Raw genomic sequence first — 21,088 nt, 5'->3', positions numbered from 1 at the left:
TAAGTAACTTCTTTCTCTGGTGTAGCTTGACATCCACTGGTTTACAAAGTGCGTAGAGGAGAAACATCATAAGCAGGTGGGGTTGGCGCTAGCATTTGAGGGGTTGGACCGATATTTATCCAGACCCAAATCGCAACGTTTGACGGGGGCTTCGACATCCAGCGAGTAGTCCTTTAATTTACATTTACTACGTCGACATACTGGGCACCGTATTTGTTCTTAGCACTCGTCCTCAGTGTGCAATTATCGCAGAGCGCTTGGTGCACAATCCCATCACCATAGATTTGACGCTCACCTTCTATCATGAGCCCTGACGGACAAAGAAAGCATAGGCATAGCAAAGCTTGCACGCGTTGCCGTAGGCGCAAGATTCGTGTGAGCATTTCCTTGACGTACTAGTCCAGTTGGCTTGCTAAGCATGTTGTCAGTGTGACTTTCAGTACCCGGTATGCGGCGCTTGTGCGGCAGCTGGGGCAGCATGCCTGGGATATGATTCCATCCAGGGAGTTGACAGACCTCGAAGCACGACTTCACACCTAGAGCAAGAGGTTGCTCGTCTAGAGACTGAGCTAGGACTCATTCAGAGCCAAACTAGGACCGATCTCGATATTTCGCTGGAATCTGCAGAACGACTTGCTACCAGACTTGCCGCAACTATTGCCATCCCACACCGCGCTTTGCGAGGTCAAGACAGCCTCCTTCCGCTAACTTCAACATTCTTCCTCTCTGGCTCACCTGAACCGTATCTGAGTACTTCAATGGAGGACTTTGACATGCCGAAACAAGCCGAGGAGTCTGCATCGTCAACTAATAAACTCTCGTCGATTCCTCGTCATGCTGTCGATACCATGTTGAAACACTATTGCGAGATTTATCGTCCTTTATACCCGGCGGTTGAGGAGTCGGACCTGTTCAATGCGTCTGATAGAGTCTATAACAACACACAGCCATCTGCTTTCGATATCTTTTGTGTCCATGTCACCTTAGCAATCAGTGTTCGGAGCCCTACCTTCCCAAAAATCTAAGCGTGTCTACTAATTGGTTTTCAGATGCAAACATTGATGTACTGTGATGAAAAGAGAGCAACATCTGCCTCATATGGGTTTTGGACAACAGCGGTAGATGCACTAGGTCAGGCTGGGCCAATCGACCCATGGGAAAGACTGCAGGCGTTACAGCTTCTGACACATTATGGTTTTACGAATCCGAAGCATGTCGATTGCAGTAGATGTGCTGCCGCGGCTACAAGACTCTGTTTGCAGCTCGGACTGCAGCATGAATTGCCTGTTTCTATACAGAATGATTTGGATGTCGCCACACTAAAGAAGCGAAAACGGCTTTTCTGGAACTCATACAACATTGACTGGTAAAGTTCGATCTCCACTCGATGATGTCTTAGTACTGGCCTTGCTGACAAGGTGACTAGTGCTGTGCACACGGTCCAGTGTAGGCCATTTATATGGCCGAAATCTGCATCAATAGGACCAGTAACTTTCCGGATCCTGTTCACACCTATTAGTGCTAACCGCTGATAGTTGACCGATACGGACTCACAGTCTGCAACCAGTCGTCAATTTTGTTTGCTCCGAGAGCTTGAATCAGAAGTTACCCGTGGAATGTATTACCCAACAATACCATTCGATGACATACCAAGAGATGATTCTTTCGGTGAATGGTTCACCCGCATACACCAACGCTTAGAAAATTGGTATCAGACGACACATCAGAGTATAAACCTTGGTGAGAAGATTGAGTTCCATGAGCTGCTATTTCAATGCCAAATTATGAGGCTTAACCGGCCTTCGCCTCGACGCCTTACGCCTACGCAAGAAATGCGCAAGAGAGCTCTTCAAGCTTCTATTGCTGTCTTGAAAGAACTTGGCATCATAGAGCGAATGGGGAAGCTTTTCAATATATGGCACGCTTCTTACTTCCTTATAGAAGCGTCAATATGCATTCTTGGGATCGTTCTGGTTGGGATCGCGTCTCGCGAAGACGCCCCTACCACCCTAGAGGGAGAAGACATCCCCATTATCTGTCGTTATATACAAACAGCATCTGTTCTCCTCAGAAAGATATCGCGTCGCTGGCCAAGCATGGGTGTGCGTGCATCTGCCCTTGAAGCAGTATCACGTGCAGTCGTCGAGAAATTGCACTCATGGTCGAAGTCGGATCCAGCGGGGCCGTTTGACCTGCAATCATTGAAGGCACAACTGAATCACTTTTCGCTTTTCTCGCCGCTACCACCAGAAGGGGAGCCTTCCGTTGGGAACTATGGACCTTCCATGACACCTGAGCCTTTTGCCGTACTCGCGGATACGGGAGTGCCTTCCACGAACCAACCACCTTTCCATCACCTTGAAATACAACTTCCCAGTGCTGGCACAGCTACGATTAGCGACTGGACATTCTCGCAGTCGACGCTGGACCACAGTTCGTCAATCTTACCTAATCCGTATGATTTTGATGGAGAAGCTGATCTTCTCTGGGACTTTGATGGAATTGATACTGAAGAGATCCTCGCAGCTTTTGCTTGACAGGAAGCGTGGAGTCGACATTGATACGGGATGATAAAGCATATCTCGACGGCATGATAATACGGATGGATGCTCAGTCAGCAACGCTACTTTCTGAGAGCCATTATAGCATACTTTCCAGTTTCTGCACCTCTTTTTCATGCTCATCTACTTAGGGTCGTAAGCCGCATGTGACCTCCCATATGACCACGATATCTATTGATGGATCATCGTTAGACTGGTCACTGAGTGTCTTACTTCTGCAAGGGTCCGCTAAAGATCTCAGTCGGGCCAGAGATTAGAAGGTAGATCCTGTCAAACCACGCTGAGGGGAAACGAGCGACGAGGGGTCGATCAAAGCTGGATCCAGGAGCGTTACCCAGGCCCTTCAGACCCTTGTGGCAAGATAACGATAGACAATAAAACGGGTATAAGCGCTCTGGAGCATCAAATATTTACCCGAGGCTAGAATATTCCGGATTTCGTGAATCACAGCACGGAGCTTTGGACTATACCTTGCTCTATGCCACGCATTTCAGCGTGAATCCGACCGCTGGTAACGCGAAGTTACGGGCCAGACAGACTAGACTCTGCTAGTGGCTTATGTACCCCTTTTCTCGTATTGAGGAGTTTGTTATCACTTCCCCACAGTCTCCTTGCAATAGGAACAGTCAATTCTGCGGGAGGTACGAGCCTTATCAATCCGGGGAATCTATTGTGTCTAACCGCCAATATAAAGAGGCTACAAATACATCCCCCGGCCACCGTCGCCCCATTTTGCTATTACTTTTCAGTTCTCCTTCTCTAAGAGATTTGCACTTATTACTGTGTAGAATCCTCCGATAATGGGCTTCAAGATTCCGGGTGTGCCGGCATTCCGCCTCAACTCACCATGGTGGCAGAAGTGAGTTTCCCGCCCATATGCTTTCACGAACACACCTAACACTCGATCCCACGCTTCAGTTTCATCATGGGCACCATAGTCGGTCTGACCGCTGGCCTTTACCAAGCCCTCAACCTTCTCGGAGCAGCAGGTGGACATCCCAACTCATTCCAGACCATTCAGGTCGTTAATGCCACACTCTGCGCTGTCTTTGCCGTTTCATCGTGCTTCGCAGGCAGTGTGTTAAACACCGTGGGCCCGGCCATTACGGCTGTTCTTGGAATCATTGGCTTCGCGCTTTATGTTGCAGGACTTTGGTTTTTCGATAAAACCGCCCACGACTGGTTTCCCATCCTTGGTGGTGTTGCGATCGGAGTAAGCATGGTCTCCTTGGACGCGTATGGAGACTTCGATCTAACACAATCCAAAAGATTTCTGCTGGTCTGATATTCGTTGTCATGGGATCAATCTCCATGGCGTACTCTGAAGAAGAAGAGCGAGGATCTTTCATCGCCATATCGATCAACCTGCAAGCTGCTGGCTGCGCTGTTGGAGACTTCATCGCCCTTCTCATCAACCGGAACTCTAGAGAAGCTGCCGGTGTCCCTGTGGCATTTTACGCCATCCTTATAGCCATGATGGGCTGCGGTTGCCTACTCGCCTTGACCTTGAAGCCTGCTTCCAAAGTATTCCGAAACGATGGCACTCAGGTAGCCACCCTCCAGGCCCGAGGCTACTGGGAGGAGCTGAAAGCGAATCTCGAAATCTTTAAGGACTGGAAACTCATGATCATGATTCCGGCATTTCTCCCCTCTGAATGCTTCCTAGTCTACAATGGCTCAGTCAATGCCTTCCACAACAACTTGAGAACGAGGACTCTCCTCTCATTTTGCGCCGTCACCTTACAGATTCCTTTCGGTTACGCTCTGCAGAAGATCTTGGACCACAAGACATGGACTCGTCGCACTAGAGCGTTCCTGGGCCTCGCAGCTGTGAGCGTGCCGCTGCTAGCAGCCTGGCTCTGGGAAATCGTACGCACTCGTCATTATAACCGCGCGAGCCCTCCTAGCCCAATGGACTGGACCGATGACAATTTTGCCGCCACATTCGTTCTCTTTTGTCTGAATTGGATATCGAGTATCCTGATGCAATGCATTATCCTTTACTTCCTCAGCTGCATGACAAACTCTCCTGCGAAGGCTGCTAACTACGCTGTAAGTCAGAGCTAAGTCCTCTTCCCCCCAAAACGCCATTATTCATCATACACGTTTCTAACAGCTGCCCGTCCTTAGGGCGTTTACCGCGGGTTCCTGGCAGGTGGCGAAGCCATATGCTTTGGGCTGGACTCCATAGCCGTACCGTACATCAAGGAGTCTGGTGTTCTCTTCGCCTTCTACGCCACGGGTGTGCTGGTCTTTATTTACCTTGGGACATATCACATCACCGAAACTCAGTATCTGACTGGAGAAGAGGGCGTTGTGGTGCCGGTTCACGTTGTTGAGGAGTACGACCTGGTTGGCAAGGGGGACTTGGAGTCTCCGGCTCCAAAAATTGAGGGCACCACCACGACGCTGAACGAGATTGGCCAGAAGGCATGAATTATTCAGTGCTTATGAGGTTGCACTGAGGGTGCCCTGGCCGCACCCGACTTTTGCATCGAAGCAACGAGTTTCTCAAGATTTGCAAGAGCCAGTGCCCGGACAGAGCTTTCGTATGAGCTTCAGTGAGGCGTCTACTAGCGGCCGTACAGTAGAGAGTCAGCTGGTGCAAAATTCACTATCCATCGTATGCATGGTATTAGTAAATGCTTGCACAAGTATGCCTGGTAATTCCGTTTGTCGAATCCTCACAGTCTAAGTCTCAAGGTATTCGACATATCCCTTGCTCAGCCATGTCCTCCAACAATAAGAACTACATTGGAGCAAGCGTCTTGGCCTAACATTGGTTTGTTCAAGATGAGACCGGCCCACAACTCGTCTGCAGACACAGACGTCGTCGAAGCGGAGCGGGCGCCGCTTTCACTGAAAAGATCGGGGCTAATCAATAAATCAACGATGTTATTATTAATCAGATGCATTGAGGAGTTTGGAATATGCACAGGAACGACAATCATTATCGTCAGGACATGCGAGAGATTCTTTCCCATTTGATCGGCGCTAATGCCTAGGTACTTACGTGCTCTGGAGGGTGGGGACGAGGTGCAAGGCTAAGCCACCAGCCCTCCTGCTGGGGGCAAGGGTGGGTCCAGGGCTGCCCACGGATGATAGCATGAAAGATTTCGTACCGCTAGGTGAATGCCGCAAAAGTCTGTTACCACCTACTCGCCTTTCTGGCTCCAGAAATTGTGCCTTTGTTGAGCAAGCCTCCCTCCACACAGAATATCGTATTGCAATCTCTAACTAATGGAATTATCACATGGAATGATGCATTTTGAGAGGCTTCTGACTCCTAATTTTTCTTGTTGCGCCCTCCTATCATATTACTTGGTTGGACGAATGAGCCAACACTAGCTTGAATGGACTTTCAGGATCAGGTGATGATCAGGATCTGCTAAGCTGAAGGGATAGCCCCATTCTCGGGGTTAACAGCTAGGTACTCGGTGCTGTATGAGTAGTCAGTGTACCCAGTTGGACTCATCTTAGTATAAAACGTGTGGCGGATATAAGGGTTCAGTGAGATGCCCTTACAGACCCTGTACGGCAGATCTGGTGTGCTGATGTAGAATCGCCCGAACGCCACACACACATTGCGGTGTGGGTGTCTTTCCTCGGTAATCTTCTTTGCTGTTTCGGGCGTGAAGCCGCCAGCAAGGATGATCGGGGCTTGAGTTCCCCAGAGTTCAATGAGGGGGTCATTGCGCCGCGTTAGAGTGTCGTACTCTGCTGTCCCAACATCCCCATCATATCGACTCTCGACGAGATGTAGATAGGCGAGGTCGAGCTTCTTCAGCTCTGAAACCATATAGGAGAACTGTGGGATGGGATCTGGTGATGTACTGTTGGCATTATTGGTAAACTCGAACCACGGTGACAAGCGGATGGCGACTTTCTTGCTGTCGTTCCCCACAGCAGCGATGATAGCCTGGACAACTTCACGGCCAAACCTAGCACGGTTCTCGATGCTTCCGCCGTAATTGTCGGTGCGCTGATTGATACTCTCCTGCAAAAATTGGTCCACAAGATAACCGTTCGCGCCGTGAATCTCGACCCCGTCAAAGCCCGCGACGATGGCATTCTTCGCGGCGGAAGCATAGTCCTTAACATATTGCTGGATTTCTTCCGCGGTCAACGCGTGGGGGAGAGGTCCTCCTTCTTCGACAGATACTGTGCTGGAACTGACTATTGGATAAGGCCCCCCTTCTTCTCCTTTGAGGGCCTCAGGTTCAGCTCGCCTACCGAGAGCCCAGAGTTGGAGAAAGATGAAACACTTTTTCGCATGGACAGCATCAGTGACCGTCTTCCAGGCTGCAATCTGCGAAGAATTCCAGATACCAGGCACATTAGCCATGCCGCTTGCCCGAGGACTGATGAGCGTGGCCTCGGCAATAAGAAGTGTACCAGGGGTCGAGGCCCGCTGAGCGTAGTATTCTTTCACGTCTGCGATCGGGACGTGGTCATCATCCGCTCGGAATCGTGTCAGTGGTGCCATCACGATGCGATGACTGAGTTCGACATCCCCCAGCTTTAGGGGGAGAAAGAGTCGGTCACGAGCCATGATAGTAAGAAATGTAACACTGAATCGCTTGTGATATGCTGATGGCAGTGAGGTGAGTTGTCGTTGCAATCTTTGCGACTCGCTCTCCAAGACATTTTGTACCTATAGGCAGTATTGTTGGCCATTGCTAGCTTTCCGAGGCTTACAAATACGAAGGCGAGAAGGGAGGATTTCGAAACGGGGACGGGCTAGCGGCACATTACTTGTAGATAGATAGTCAGACTGGAGGGTATGGCGGTGCCGAAAAGTAATGTACATCTGTACAGGTGGATTTTCCCGAGGCCGTCGGAGCCGGGAAAAGGCTGATGAGCAGCAATCACGTGTCAGAAAGCAATTTCTTCCATTTGTTGCTGCTTTAACCAGACTTGGCACGATCCTGGGGATTGGCGAGAAGGCGCGTCGGTTATCGGTTGCCGGGCGCGACCGCCCGTAAACAGAAAGAAGCCGGAGACGCGCTGGCACATTCCCACCCTCAAACTAGAACAGGATCTCGATTGACACAAACTCGTAAAACTCCAACCTCCATTGATTCGGTTTCATATTGATCAACACCATGCCGCGTATTACACGAGCTGCTTTGAAGGCGCAAGCTCAAGACCAAGGTCAAGATGAGCTTCAAGCGCAGCCACTCATCCACGAGGATTCTGACGCCGACGCGGAAGTCCCTGTCCTGCGACACCCCGAAACATCCCTAAATACGAACCAGGATCCAGCTAGCCGGCCTGCCCTCAAAGACATCACCCACGAGAATCAGCCAACCTCCGATGATGTCTTCACCGATGAGCCTATTGTATCTGTAAAGAAAACTAAGAGCAAGAGAAAGGGAACGCAAACAGAGAATAACATCGAGCAAACTGCTCAGGAGGCTCAAGAGACTCAAACCGCCCCCATCCCAGGGGAATCACAACAGACTCCCCAATCCACCATTCCTTCCTTCAAAGATGGCAACGACACCACCCACGAAGGGGTAAATGGACAAGAGAGCATTCCAGAGCAATCTTACTGCGAACCATTTAATACACCATCTCAGGTAGTCCAATCTCCTGAACAGGAAACTTCCTCAACCCGGCAACCCTCCAACACTGCATCTAAGACACCAAAGTTCAACCCTGTTGTTCATGTGCCTGAACCTCTTGCCACTGTAGCAATTATAGACACTGTCGAAGATTCTTTTATCGATAAGATCAAAACTCGATCGCCGTCCAAAATGCAGTCGTACTCTGAGGGCCACCATTCTCCTGTCTCGTTGGCTGAGCAAAGCACATCACAGACTCCACGCATCGAAGACTCGGTTGAAGCGATTGATGCACTGGAAGACGCAATCGAGAGGATCTCACAGGGACTTCCTAGAGTCGATGGCCTCAACATCAATTCCCCTGCGAAGTCGACCAAGAAGCCCCCTTCACCAGTGACTCTCGAGCCTCGTTCTAGGGCACCCAACACATTGAAGAAAGCGGAACGAACCTTGGCAAAGAACACAGGACCATCCCCTCCAAAAGCTGTCAATCGCCCTAGACCGACAAGTCTCAATGTATCTACCTCTAAGACAACAAATAAGCCTGCTGTGGTGGTGAAGCAACACAAAAAGCTAGTTGTTGATGGCTCAAAACCAAAAGAAGCCGCTGTGCCCCAGCCCCCTTCGCTCTCATTTTCCAGTTCACCAGCGAAAGCTCTACCTAACATGACCAAGAAGCGAGTACCTAGCACGTCTCTTTCTACAAGCAAACCAGGTTTCGTTCCAGCAAAGTCATCCAAGGCTCCCACTAAATCTACATTCTCTCTTCCAGGGGAAGTGATCTCTGCGAAGCTGAAGGTTCAGCGAGAGGAGCGGTTGAAAAAAGAAGAGGAGGCTGAGAGAGCCAAAAAGAACTTCAAGGCACGCCCTGTGCCCTCCAAAATAGCCGATCCAAGTGTAAAACCCCGAGACAACAAAGCTAGCCAAGGGAGATTGAGTATTTATGCTGGAGGATTGAACAAGGAGAATATTGAACCACCGAAGGTCATTGTACGGAGGTCACGCCCAATGTCGATGATCGAGAAGCCAAGGACCGATCCAACCAGAGCCAATTCGGGCGTCCGACGGACCACCAGCGTTGCCGCGAGGCCCAGCACTTCGAAAGTCAGAGAGTCATCGATCCAATTATCGTCCGGGCAGAAGTCGAGTGTATCAAAGGGTGAGGTGATCCAGCAGAGGGCAACGGGCAAAGAAGTGTTCGGACGTAACAAAGCAGAGATCGAGAGATTGGAAAATGAGAGAAAGGAGAAAGAAGAAGCGGCACGGAAGGCGAGAGCTGATGCTGCTGAACGAGGACGACAGGCCAGTCGCGAATGGGCAGAGAAACAAAAGAAGAAGTTGGCCGTACAGGCTGCTTCAAAGCAGGCTGCAGAGAAATCGGGTCGAGGCCCGTCTACTGCTGTTTCCGCCGCTTCTTGAATCTTGGTGATGATCGACATCTGTTCCTACGTTTTTGTGTGGTTTCTAAAACGTCGGTGTTGGTTTGCGCATCGAGAAGAAATTGGAGCGAGCGAAGTGAGTGGTTGGGTCAGCATTTTGCTGGAACGCCAGACACGGTTGTCATTCGTTTTATCATAAACATGCTGCTCATCACAACCAAAATCCCAGGAGTTTAGCCTCGTCTTCCTTCTCTATGGAATCTGTTCCGGTACGTAGGTTTGAGGGCGTAGCAAAATATCCACCCATTGTGCTGTGGCATAGCATGAAGCTAGTTCTGCCAGTGTAGACTCAATCATTTATGAGTACAATCGAAGTCTTAAGATCTCGGTGACAGGCACCTCGATCACCCGCCATCCTCTGTCTTTTGTGGTATCGGTATCCTCACAAGTGGAACGGGCAGTTCTTGTTCTGGCGCGGTATTCTTCTCCCTGGATCCCAACTTGCCATCATTCGTCGTGCGTTCTCCCTCAACCTGCTCGTCTCCGGTCGGTCTCGGCACTTTGACTGGTCATCACATTATCAGCAAATAGTCAAGTACGACATCTTTCACCCGCCACTCCGCTAATCCAGAAGCAGACATGCGACAAAGACATGCAGACGGTTGTAAATAGTTCGGCGCAGGCGCAACACATACCAGCAGCCATAGATATCGCGCGCAAGACATTTTCCCAGTTCGCAAGCACGAGGGCAACGCTCTGCGTGCCGTCCCGCAGTGTCCCAAGCTTTGCCTCCAGGGCAGCGAGTTGCGTGGCTAGGTCCGCACTGAGGTCGCGCAGTTGCCGCAGGTTCTCGAGCTCCGCTCGTTTGCTGGCGATGCGCGAATGTAGGTGAGACTGCGATTGCGTGTTCGACATCGAGAGTGATCCAGATACGGAGGTGGAAGGAGGGTGTCGTAGGAGGGACGAGGCGCTCCCGACAGTGTTGGATACGTTCATTGTGTGACTGTGGGTGTTGGTGTTAGTGGCAGGGTAGTTGCCTGCTGCACGCGGTGCGTAAGACATGTCTGCTTGTTGTGGTAAAGGCAAATCCAGGTAGGCGCTTATTAAACGGACTCATTTGCCTGCTGGCGAGATGGAACCGCTATTTCAATGGCATGGACTGGTGTGGTCCTTCGTACAATCAATCGTTGAGTCCCCGTACCCATGCAAGTTCTTTGGAAAGAATACCAGACCTTTCCTATTGTAGCAGTGACGCGTCCACGATGGGCTTAGCGCCCCGGCTCCCACCCGTTCTAATCCCGAATTGGTCATTTGTTGACCTTCCGTTTTTCGAACCTGAAATGTCCAGGGCTTCCTGACAAACGGCGTTGATTCAACTTCATCTACTAACAACAACTCCATAAGCCTATACCAGCACAGAGATTGCACTAGAACTGCACAAACTGTGTCGATTTGGAGATTTTATACTTTGCCGAGTGATGACATTGAAGACCTGTTTCAACCGGTGACAAGACGAAAAAGCACCGAAGACAACGAACAGCCGGTCATGCGTTAGAGTATGGCCAGGCTTAACGACCCCCCTGCACCGCCGCCTGAGAGCATCGATGCTTGTAAGTCTCAAAGTGCTACCCCATGTGGATGACCGTGTGCCCTTATCCCAGGACACTAACATTGGTATAGTAAAACGAAGATTCATCCGCCAGAACCGCGAAATAGCACGGGTGAACTCGAACCAGTCACAGCGTATTCGCAACCTTGAGATTGAGATCTCCCGGGTAATAGCCGAGAATGCTACACTACGACAACAAGTTATTGCGGCGCAGGCCGAGGCGGAGCGATGGCAACAAACGAACGGCGTAAACCACGAGATCCTGGAGCTGAAGGACCGCTTGGAGAGGAAACTGAAGGATGTGGTGGAACTCGTTGGTGAGATGACCGAAATTCCAGCAAAATCCATGACGAGCAGGCACAGCCGGAGGAGAAGTAGAGTGGATAATCTAAATACGCTCAGTGAGACCGATTGGAAGAACAGGTCAGCTATGAGGGAGCTTTCAGCCAAGGAGAGAGGCGACGGACTTGATGGGCGATTGCCCAGTATACTCGAAAATAAAACGTACCCGAGACGAAGTCTGGAAGTTGCAGAGGTGGTGGCATTGAAGGATGAAGCAGTCATGCAGGACTCTACCGAGTCGCCGGATTTGGGTCCACCACCTGTTGCACACTTGGATGTTCAAGAGCCGATCACATTCAATGCATCGAGGTCGTCTGGACAGGAAGTCACGGACGAAGTCTCGCAGCTTCCTTCCACATTAGAGAGGAGGAGAAGGCGAAGGACAAGCGCTCTGCTACAGGACATGCCAAGAGAGGACGAAGCTGCCGAACAGCAACTTGTCGAAGCAGCCCCTCCTCAGCTACTAAAGGTTGGAGCGAAGCGAAAATTAGAGGCCTCGGAACTTGAGGAACCACTCAGTCGACAATCTAGGGAGAGTGATGAGTTCATTTTTCAACGGAGGCGCGAAAATGTCAGTGGGCTCGCTGGAGGGAGGAAAACATCCCGATTCGCACGGCCACCAGGGCGCGAAAATGATCCCGCAGTAGGAACCACAACGTTGTCGCCAGAGAAGATCATCGCACCTAGAAAGATACTTGCACCCAAGACCACAAACTCTCCTGCAAAAAGAAAGGTGCAAATTCCCGAGAAGCTCGTTGCCCTTGAGGATTCTCGAGAGGTCCGCATGGATCAAGAACCCGTTAAACCATCCAGGAGAACCAAGATTCCCCCAGCACTAGGAAAGCGAGTAGACTCCGACCCTTTGTCACAAGATCTAAGGACAGACGATCTCCAGCCTAAAACGCCTGCATTTTTGAGCGAAGATATGTTCTCACCTGTCTCGACAGAACCATCAGCCCGCACTACACTTCAAAAAACAGAAGCGGCTGTCCTCAACTCTGTGGAAGATGTCCTTAACGGTAGCATTGGTCGTGGTTCACGTCGAGCAAGAGCTGCCATTAGCTATGCCGAGCCTAGCCTGAGAGATAAGATGAGAAGGCCCGGCAAAGAGTTGGTTGGTGCTGTAGAAGGACTGGACAAGAATAGAGAGATGTCAATTTCTCATTCTAGAGCAACCAGCCTGGACCGAGCTCGATCGGATGGCGAAGGTGAAGACCTGGCAAAAATCCCTGTCAATGTCAAACGGGAAAGTAGTGGTTTGGCAGAAGACAGGTGGAAAGAACTGCCACACGCAAGCAAGAAAGAAGAGCCTGCCAGCCCGCTGAGAGATAAAGAGCGAGGTGAGAAGGTCCGCGAGGCACATTGCTACGCCAATTCCAGGAGAGACGCTGCTTACGTTCGAGACAGCTCTAAGAAGTCTCCCTCGTCGGCCTCAGTCACAACCCAAGATAATATATACGCAGAGGACTTGGAAAACGCGGTCGACAGGTTGAGCATTTTCGACCCACCGGTATCCTCTCCGCTAGATGATCCCAAAAGCCCGGCCGGCAGAGAACAGATCAAAGTGGTAACAACCGCAGCAGGCTCGAAACGCAAGACTCCTGCCACTGCTTCATCGGCGCTTCTCAGTAGGAGGCATTCCATCCAGCCTTCTTCGTCCTTGTCCAACCTCAGCGAGGAAGCTGGGAAAAGCGGCAGGCTGACGGGAACGTCTGTCCCTCCACGGCCAAACTCAGCCGCTACTCTGCGCAACGAGTCTTCCGCGGCTGCTGGTGTTGGAGGAGGGCTCAAGCGATCTGGCAGCGCCGTTGGTTCCCTGCGAAATGCTAGGAGCAATGGGTCTCGGCACGACGGTGGGAATTCAATCGCTGATCGGGAATCCGCTGGTACTGCCGCTGTTGATGGCAGAGCTGAGAGAACCGCGATGACGAGACGGAGAAGTATGATGGTCTAAAAAACCCTCCTGCCTAGATAAGGCATCCCCTTTCCATTCGAATCCGAAACCAGGGCGCCCGGATGCCAGCATCGCCTGTAGATACAGCCCAGGACCGCAATGTTGGCTAATTCAAGTACTTCGTAAGATTCTGCGGATGTATAGAGAGGCAAAATGACCGTAACGACCGGAACAGAACGCTGTACTTTCCGCCTGTTGAAAGGTTAGCTCAGCTAGGTGGTAGACTGTAACTAGTCCCCCTTTCTTTCTTTGGATAATTGATACATGGAGAAGCGAGCGGACCGAGCGAGAGAATGATATGTTCTTCCCGCTATATTGTTATCTGTTCTGATGGACTTCTTTCTCATCGCGTGCCTACTAGACTAATCCGGCTGTTGTGGTCCTCGGTCCGAGGATTCTGAACGCTCGTTATGTAGACAGATCGCGTTTCGCATGCTGCTCACAGGCACTTGCAAAACAAGAGTGTTAATGTACTTCCCTGCTAGAAGATCCAAACAACGAACTGACGAACAATATGCCGCGCTCCCTATTTCCATTGCTTGTCTTCATGATGTGCTCTCAGAGGCCCGTGATCATAGAGCGGATGCCAAACAGGGGGGAGCATTGGAGGAAAACGTGGCTTCCGCACCAATGGGATCTAAGAACGGACATGCACGAGACAGCTCGTTGCGGTAGTAAACGTCGCAAGGCCATTGCAGCAATACGCACTCGGCGATGGAAAGCATACGCCTATGATCCAACAGGACATGCAATATAAAGAGGTGGGTCAATCATCACAATATCTGGCCAAGTTCGATCGTTACCTACCTAGGGTATCTTTACGTTCGTTAAGGAAGTATGTAATGCTCCTCTATTACATGCTCTTAATCAATTAATTTATTCCTACACCTAAAAGCCTCTTAGTGGGCTTATGTCGGGAAAACTATCTAGCTCTATAGTAGGAAAATCCTCTAGGGTAGAAAAACCTACTGTCTATAAACACTACCTTATATGTCACGGGATGCCATGGAATACATATATATAGTAGATTGCCTGAGATATCGACACTTCGTGCCGATACTCCACGTCTTTTTAGCTTAATCGCTAGGAGCTATGGCATCCGCTCTGACAATTGTATCGGCACGAAGTGTCGATATCTCAGGCAATCCACTATATATATGTATTCCATGGCATCCCGTGACAATACTTCTAATTTAGAAGTTTTGCTAGTATTACACTTCTAGTAAGTTTCCTTTTGTTACCTCCTCTCTTAGTTACTATTAGTTACGATAGCGTGCTCCCGCTACCCGTATAGCGGCTTAGAGATCCACTGATGGGGAGGAGAAGTTCTAGGCCAAGGAAGACAATTGTGGGTTTCCGTACCCTTCTTTCTCCTGACTATTTCCAGCACGTCCATCCGAAGATAAGGCCTATCTCATCCAGACTAGAGGTCAAGTTGCTCCAGAGGATACTGTGCTCCATCTATCTACAATTCTTCGTAACTGACTAGTTCTAGCTTACTTTAAGTGCGCTTCCGGCCGTGGTTCAAGCTCCCTTATAAGCTTTTCGAGGCTACTTCTTCCCTAGTACTAGGGCCTCTTCTCCGTCCTTTTCAATGATCTCCGTAGAGTTCATAAGCTTCTTCAGCTCTTCGGTAACTTCTATAACTATTCTGTTACGCTTATTTTGCTGGTGGTCCCGGGGCTTAACCCCCTTTTAACCTCTAATCTCCTAGGGCATTTTACCTTCCCCTTAGGTTCCTCCTTCTTTTTAATGCTTTTCTTAACTTCTTCTAGGTCCCTTGGACCCTTTATAATGTCTCGTGACTGTGCGCAAGCAGTTTTTTCAATAGATAATGTTTTTGTATCATGCTCTTAATAAGTTCTTTTAAGGCATATATTTCAGCATTGCCCGATACTCTTCAACGATTCAACACCCCAAAGGGCCAAGCGAAGAGAAAGCCGCCAGCCCTCGAAGCGATTTAGCTTGTTGGTTCGACCCGTATTTCAAGCCTCCGGGCAGCTACCGTGGTCGTTGCAACTCAGCCAAAAAAACTCCTTCCTCAACTGGGGATTTTCTTCGTACGGTTTCCCGTGCAAGTGTTTGTGTTTTTATCCTTTCCGTGACGGGCTCTCCTTGTGCATTGCATCAAGAGGGACTCGAACACTTCGAATATTGGAATTGTGACTGTTGTAGTTGGGGTGGCTACTTGGCGAGTTGAATCCAGTGTCGGTACTCAAGTCAGGTGAGGCGGACAGTGAAGTTTGCGCTCGGAAGTTGGCGTAAATAGAAGCTTACCAGGTTTTGGTGCACCCCATTTGATTGACCACAGTCCTAGACAGTGCCTTGTCGTGCTGTGCCCAGAAGAACCCCTGAGACGGTAGGAATTCCACATGACAAGCGGTACAGGTGGGCACAACGACGTAAGTTCTCCCATTCGGATGATTTTGATTTTGATTTTTTGTGGGACTTTGGCCGGGAGATTGCAGTTCTGGTGGTGAAGAAATGAGAAGTGCTCGATTTAAGGCAAGTCGGCTCCTCCGCGCTTGTTTGAGGTTTTCCAGGATAGTGGTTATTGCATACGTGCTCCGTGCAAGTCGATCCTGATGATGAGAATTCTAGAAGTGGACAAGTAGATGGAGCTTATGATTGCTCGTCAGATGACGGCATGTGTCTCACTAGAGTATTCGCAAAGTGTTCAAGGGGTTGGTCGATTGGCCTCATGGTAATTAAGGCTTTGAGACATGCCGAGGATTACATCGTCCAGCCTCTTTACGTAGTCTCTCATTTCTCTTCGTTTAGCCTTTCGTTTCTCCTCCATGGCTCTGACCTTTTGATTCAATATCTCGATCTCGCGTCGTTGTTGCTCCTCATCTCGGCCAATCCCCGGCAGCCGTGAAATCAACGTGTCTATCTGTTGAGCTTTCTGCACAAGATCCTCGGCCAGTTCTCGCTGTGCGGCAGAGAATGTAGATGGTAACACAGGTCGAAGCGGATAAGGAGCGCGCTCCGTATCTTCTCGACCAGGTTGAATAGCGGACATTGGCGTGCCATCGGGATTGGGCGTTTGCGAAGGCCCTCCTGTCGCAGGTGGGTTGGTGTAGGGGTCGTTGGGATCAGCGTCTGGGGCGATGATTGGATGGCGTTGAGAGAGGTAGGAGATGGTCGAAAAGCACTGAGTGAGAAGCTGGTCGTAGCAGGTTTGTAGTTGGGTGAGGATGTCGTTGGACATGTCTCTAGAGAGGAGGGAGAGTGACCTGGTGCTGAAACGGGACTGGTTGTAATTGCAGTAGCAAGCAGAAATTGGTACGGAATCCCTACATAGGTAGATGGAATCGAGCAATCGCTTCACGTGAGTTGCCAGTGACAGGGAAGGTGGGGGGGGTTCGGAGAAATTCAGAAGTGTCGGTGGAAGGTGCAATAGAGATGGATGTTTCTAGGCACCACCAAGCCTGCGGATAGTTGTACGAGGATGACGAGGGTCGTTAGTTCAGCCTTATGGGATTAGTTGCTAGCTTACTCGTCCTCCCCTGCCAGTGTCACTCAACTGCTCGCAGACCCACGGGCCACGGGCTACGGCAGCCTTGTCATCGGCCCTCCATTGGCATCATTGCATGCGGCGGCCTTTTCCATATTATTCCTAATCCCAACTCACTTTCATTCCCATTCTCTTCCTTTCCGCATCGATAACATAACGAGCCGGGCTTGTCACCTCTCCATTCCCTCCATCTCAATCATCTGCCCTCCCCTTCTGCCATCCGCAATTCTTTCTGCACAATGGCATCTTAGTCATTCCTTGCATCTGCCACGTCTCATACCCTACTTCCCAGCGATAACGCCACGCTCCGCCCGCTGCCCGCATCGATTGACGCAGTCTTTCATCTCCTGCTTCCCCTCACGATAGCCCTCCGCCGGCCATGCATACCTCCTTCACAGGTAGCACCCGCAAGAGCCGTCAAGTCAATCTCTCTGGCAGAGGCCCAACGAACCCATGGGCTGCGCTGAACAAGTCAGCCTCCGCGAAGCCTTCGGCAAGCCACGACGCTGTTGCCCAGGCCCAGGCCGATCGTCTCAAGAGGCAGCAGGACAGAGAAAAGCAGAATGCTACCAGAAGAATACAAAAAGTGTGGCGGGGCCATGCGAGTCGGAGGGAGATCAAAGCCACGTGGAGAAAAGCTTGGGACGACAACGAGCAGAAGAGACTGGGTGCCAGCCACACACTGGATTACACGACTCTGATCCAAAGTGATGGTGTGGTACCTGCATATCAAGATGTCACCCAGTTATCCTGTCAGCTATGCCTACTTCTGCGCTTTCAAGAGTTTCGAGGCAATTCCGTCAGAGATGCCCAAGACACTCCCCGCTTGATCTATTTTGGCCAAGCACTACAACAGACAATTTTGGTATCACAGGACATAGATCTCGATCATTCATGGAGACAACGTTTGGCTCGACTCGGCTTGGTTGCACTGCGACATCTGAAAGTTGTTGCCCAGCATGACTCCTCCGCCTCTCCGACCTCATACAGTGCTTCATTAATCACTATCCTTTCCTTAATCTGTGAGACAGTCCCCGAGGAAACCGCCCAACAATCGGAGATGTACTTTGATGCCGTTGTATTCGTCCTCGAAACAACCGACAGTCAATCCTGGCATGATCTTGCCTTCAAGTTGACGAAAACCCTGCTGACATCTCCGCAAAGAGCAAGACTTCATGCATACATCGCTTTCGCCAAAGTTGTCTTGAGTCAGGCCATCTTGGCTGGCGACCAAGGGTTCCTCGGTTCAATCGCGACCACAGTGGATCTCTCTTCGTTGTCTAGTGCACTCACGTTTCAAGTGCAGACCTTGAGAGAAGTCCAACCGAAAGCTCTGAGCAATAATCAACTTCTATGGCAGCTCGCATACCTCATCTTCATAAATGAATCACAGAACCAATCAAGAGTCGTGCAAAGGTCGTATATCGAGGCACTTTCTGCCCTCTTAGCCTGTTGTGCCCCAGATGTCGCAACCCGTCTAGACCTGGCCGACTCGCCAATGTTTGCGAGCGAGCCTCCTCCCACAGAGCCCCTACCTCCCTTCATTCGCGAGATGCTTCTCAAAATACCTCAACAAGACAACGTTCGGCGAACCTTGGATGCAATGGGCGACATCCTCAATCCCGGCACCAATACCCCAGGTTCGGATTTTGACATTGCTAAAAGACTTGCAAATTATGCACTGGCTTTGTTGAATGCCTATCCTTCCAAGGCACAGAATACGAGGATGCTCCTCCATCAAGGTTCTTTTGCCTTCATCGGCGGTGCTAACATGTCAATAACCCAGTACTTCTGGGCTACCACGCGAAAAACCAGTATTTTCAAGAAAATTGTCCAGAGCCACCGACTTGTCCTATCATTACTCCGCGAGGCAGCTCCAGAAACCAATCAGATTGGTCAAGCGCCGCTCTCACATTCAGAGATTGCGCAATGGCGTGATGAGTGGAAACTCATTATCCTTTTCTTCGAGTTGTACGGCTTCATCCTCAGACTCATGGATGATAGTGAATTTTTCTCGCTTTCTAAGGCCAATACATTTGGAACTTCTACCAACACTCCTGCTTCAGTAATATCGAAGAAGGGCGCACTACCTCTCGAAGACGTTTCACTGATGTCCACATTTCTCAAGAATCTAGCTTTTTCCCTTTATTGGTATGCTGCTGATTTAGCAGAAACGAATGAGAATGAGGAAGAGGCTGACATCTCCGCCCTCTTTGGGATGCAGTCGCAGGCTCAGGCATCTACTAAAACTACCGAAAAGATGCCACAAACATTGACTGGGAATGGCCTGTCTCAATCATATCTCAAAGGACTTGTGACGGGTCTCCTGCGTCAGCTGCACGAAATAGATTCCAGGCAGCCTTTTGTTCCCGCTAATCACTGGTTGATGACCGATCAAGTAAATATGACCGGGTTCATTCCTGCAGTCGTAGCGGAAGAGGAAAAAAGGCACGAACTCGCTGGTGATGAAGAGCAGGAAGACGAGCAAGATGGACTCGACGCCGACCCTGCTGACTTCGACATGTCGATGGGATCGGGTGCGTCAGAAGCCTTGTTGAGTGCAATGTTTGGCATTCGGCAGCCACATATGCCCCGAAGTAGAGGCTCACGACAGGCCGACATACTTGAGCGTCAAAGGCTGCAGGCAAGGCGCAAACGACAAATCGAATCCATCGCTCCACGTCTCGAAATTCTGCGCAACTTACCATTTTTCATCCCTTTTGAGACGCGCGTCCAGATTTTCCGCGAGTTTATCTTTAGAGATCAGGTAAGGAGAAGAGATGGGGCGGTTGATCCAGACACATGGCGTATGTCTGTCGCTGCCAGTTCACAGGGTAGGGCACCGGATGGACGACGGAGGGGTTTCGATATCCTAAGTCGACATCACGCTGAAATCCACCGAGAGAGCGTCTTTGAAGACGCTTACGACGCGTTCTATCCTCTTGGGGAGGCTCTCAAAGAGCCCATCCAGATCACATTTATTGACCAGTTCGGTGCGCCGGAAGCTGGCATTGACGGCGGAGGCGTCACAAAAGAATTTCTCATGAGTGTCACAAGCGAGGCATTCGACCCAGATTCCAGCCTCAGTGCGTTCAAGGAAAATAATCAGCGATATTTATTCCCAAACCCCCTGATCTATGAAGAGACTGTGAGGTTTCTGGTACGCATGGGCAGATCACCCAACACCGAGGGCTACACTCGCCCCATGAACGAATTTCTCCGCCGCTTCCAGTTTCTAGGCAGGGTAGTTGGAAAATGTCTCTATGAAGGGATTCTTATCGATGTCACTTTTGCAGGATTCTTTCTTCTCAAATGGGCATTGACTGGAGGTTCCACGGTTGGCTCTAACGAGACGGCATACCGCCCAAGCATCAACGATGTTCGAGAATACGACGAGGAACTGTATCAAGGCCTCCTGAAATTGAAGAACTACCCTGGCGACGTGGAAAGTGATTTTGCGTTGGATTTCACTGTAACCGATACGTTTAACGTGCTGGACGTTGATGGGAAGCAGATTCCCGAGACGATTACCACGGAACTAAGACCTAACGGCGCCAACATCGCGGTAACGAACATCAATCGATTTGACTACATCAATCGCATAGTCAGAAGGAAGTTACTTGAACAGCCAAAAATGGTGACTGATGCCTTTCTTTCAGGTCTTGGGCAGATTATCCAACCAAGCTGGCTTGCCATGTTCAATCAGAAGGAGCTACAAAAGCTTGTTGGGGGAGACAGTTCCGAGCTTGATATCGCGGATTTGCGGAAGCATACACAGTATGGCGGGCTTTACCAGATCGGTGACGATGGGTTGGAGCACCCAACTGTGCAGCTTTTTTGGGAAGCCTTGCAAGAGATGGACAACGAGGACAGGAGGAAGGTGTTAAAATTCGTCACGAGCACACCACGAGCGCCCCTCCTAGGGTTCAGCCACCTGAACCCCAGATTCAGCATTCGTGATTCTAGTGAGGATCAGGAACGACTGCCAAGTACTAGTACTTGTGTCAATCTTCTCAAGCTACCTCGATATGGAGACATCAAGACGATGAAAGACAAACTGTTGTATGCGGTCAACTCAGGAGCAGGATTCGACCTTTCATGAGCAAGACTGGAAGAAAGGGTCGCACCTCTGCCTCCCCAGTCCTGCACACCATTACCA

General features: G+C 50.2%; 8 protein-coding genes across 8 annotated transcripts; 5 read left to right on the top strand and 3 right to left on the bottom strand.

Annotated features, from left to right (window-relative positions):
* Window positions 1–416: 416 nt before the first annotated feature.
* Window positions 417–2,168, top strand: A1O9_05631 (uncharacterized protein; the record flags this gene model as incomplete). Its single annotated transcript, XM_013404849.1, has 4 exons — window positions 417–995; window positions 1,050–1,366; window positions 1,400–1,487; window positions 1,536–2,168. Coding segments are annotated over 4 exons (1,617 nt in total), but the record flags the coding sequence as incomplete, so codon positions are not given.
* Window positions 2,169–3,486: 1,318 nt separating this feature from the next.
* On the top strand, window positions 3,487–4,997 carry A1O9_05630 (uncharacterized protein; the record flags this gene model as incomplete). The annotated part of the gene is made up of 3 exons (XM_013404848.1): window positions 3,487–3,774; window positions 3,831–4,613; window positions 4,692–4,997. 3 exons carry the CDS (start codon window positions 3,487–3,489, stop codon window positions 4,995–4,997), a joined length of 1,377 nt encoding a protein of 458 aa, XP_013260302.1.
* Window positions 4,998–5,949: 952 nt separating this feature from the next.
* Window positions 5,950–7,113, bottom strand: A1O9_05629 (NADPH2 dehydrogenase; the record flags this gene model as incomplete). Its single annotated transcript, XM_013404847.1, has 1 exon — window positions 5,950–7,113. One exon carries the CDS (start codon window positions 7,111–7,113, stop codon window positions 5,950–5,952), a length of 1,164 nt encoding a protein of 387 aa, XP_013260301.1.
* Window positions 7,114–7,666: 553 nt separating this feature from the next.
* A1O9_05628 (uncharacterized protein) lies at window positions 7,667–9,547 on the top strand (the record flags this gene model as incomplete). Its single annotated transcript, XM_013404846.1, has 1 exon — window positions 7,667–9,547. The coding sequence occupies one exon, from the start codon at window positions 7,667–7,669 to the stop codon at window positions 9,545–9,547; it is 1,881 nt and encodes a 626-aa protein (XP_013260300.1).
* A 364-nt stretch (window positions 9,548–9,911) lies between these two features.
* Window positions 9,912–10,503, bottom strand: A1O9_05627 (uncharacterized protein; the record flags this gene model as incomplete). Its single annotated transcript, XM_013404845.1, has 2 exons — window positions 9,912–10,072; window positions 10,203–10,503. The coding sequence occupies 2 exons, from the start codon at window positions 10,501–10,503 to the stop codon at window positions 9,912–9,914; spliced, it is 462 nt and encodes a 153-aa protein (XP_013260299.1).
* Window positions 10,504–11,111: 608 nt separating this feature from the next.
* Window positions 11,112–13,412, top strand: A1O9_05626 (uncharacterized protein; the record flags this gene model as incomplete). The annotated part of the gene is made up of 1 exon (XM_013404844.1): window positions 11,112–13,412. The coding sequence occupies one exon, from the start codon at window positions 11,112–11,114 to the stop codon at window positions 13,410–13,412; it is 2,301 nt and encodes a 766-aa protein (XP_013260298.1).
* Window positions 13,413–16,089: 2,677 nt separating this feature from the next.
* A1O9_05625 (uncharacterized protein) lies at window positions 16,090–16,623 on the bottom strand (the record flags this gene model as incomplete). Its single annotated transcript, XM_013404843.1, has 1 exon — window positions 16,090–16,623. The coding sequence occupies one exon, from the start codon at window positions 16,621–16,623 to the stop codon at window positions 16,090–16,092; it is 534 nt and encodes a 177-aa protein (XP_013260297.1).
* A 685-nt stretch (window positions 16,624–17,308) lies between these two features.
* On the top strand, window positions 17,309–21,031 carry A1O9_05624 (uncharacterized protein; the record flags this gene model as incomplete). The annotated part of the gene is made up of 1 exon (XM_013404842.1): window positions 17,309–21,031. One exon carries the CDS (start codon window positions 17,309–17,311, stop codon window positions 21,029–21,031), a length of 3,723 nt encoding a protein of 1,240 aa, XP_013260296.1.
* Window positions 21,032–21,088: the final 57 nt, after the last annotated feature.

Source organism: Exophiala aquamarina (assembly GCF_000709125.1).
Source record: "Exophiala aquamarina CBS 119918 chromosome Unknown aczIA-supercont1.4, whole genome shotgun sequence".
NCBI lineage: Eukaryota > Fungi > Ascomycota > Eurotiomycetes > Chaetothyriales > Herpotrichiellaceae > Exophiala > Exophiala aquamarina.
This window is presented reverse-complemented; position numbering and strand designations above follow the sequence as displayed.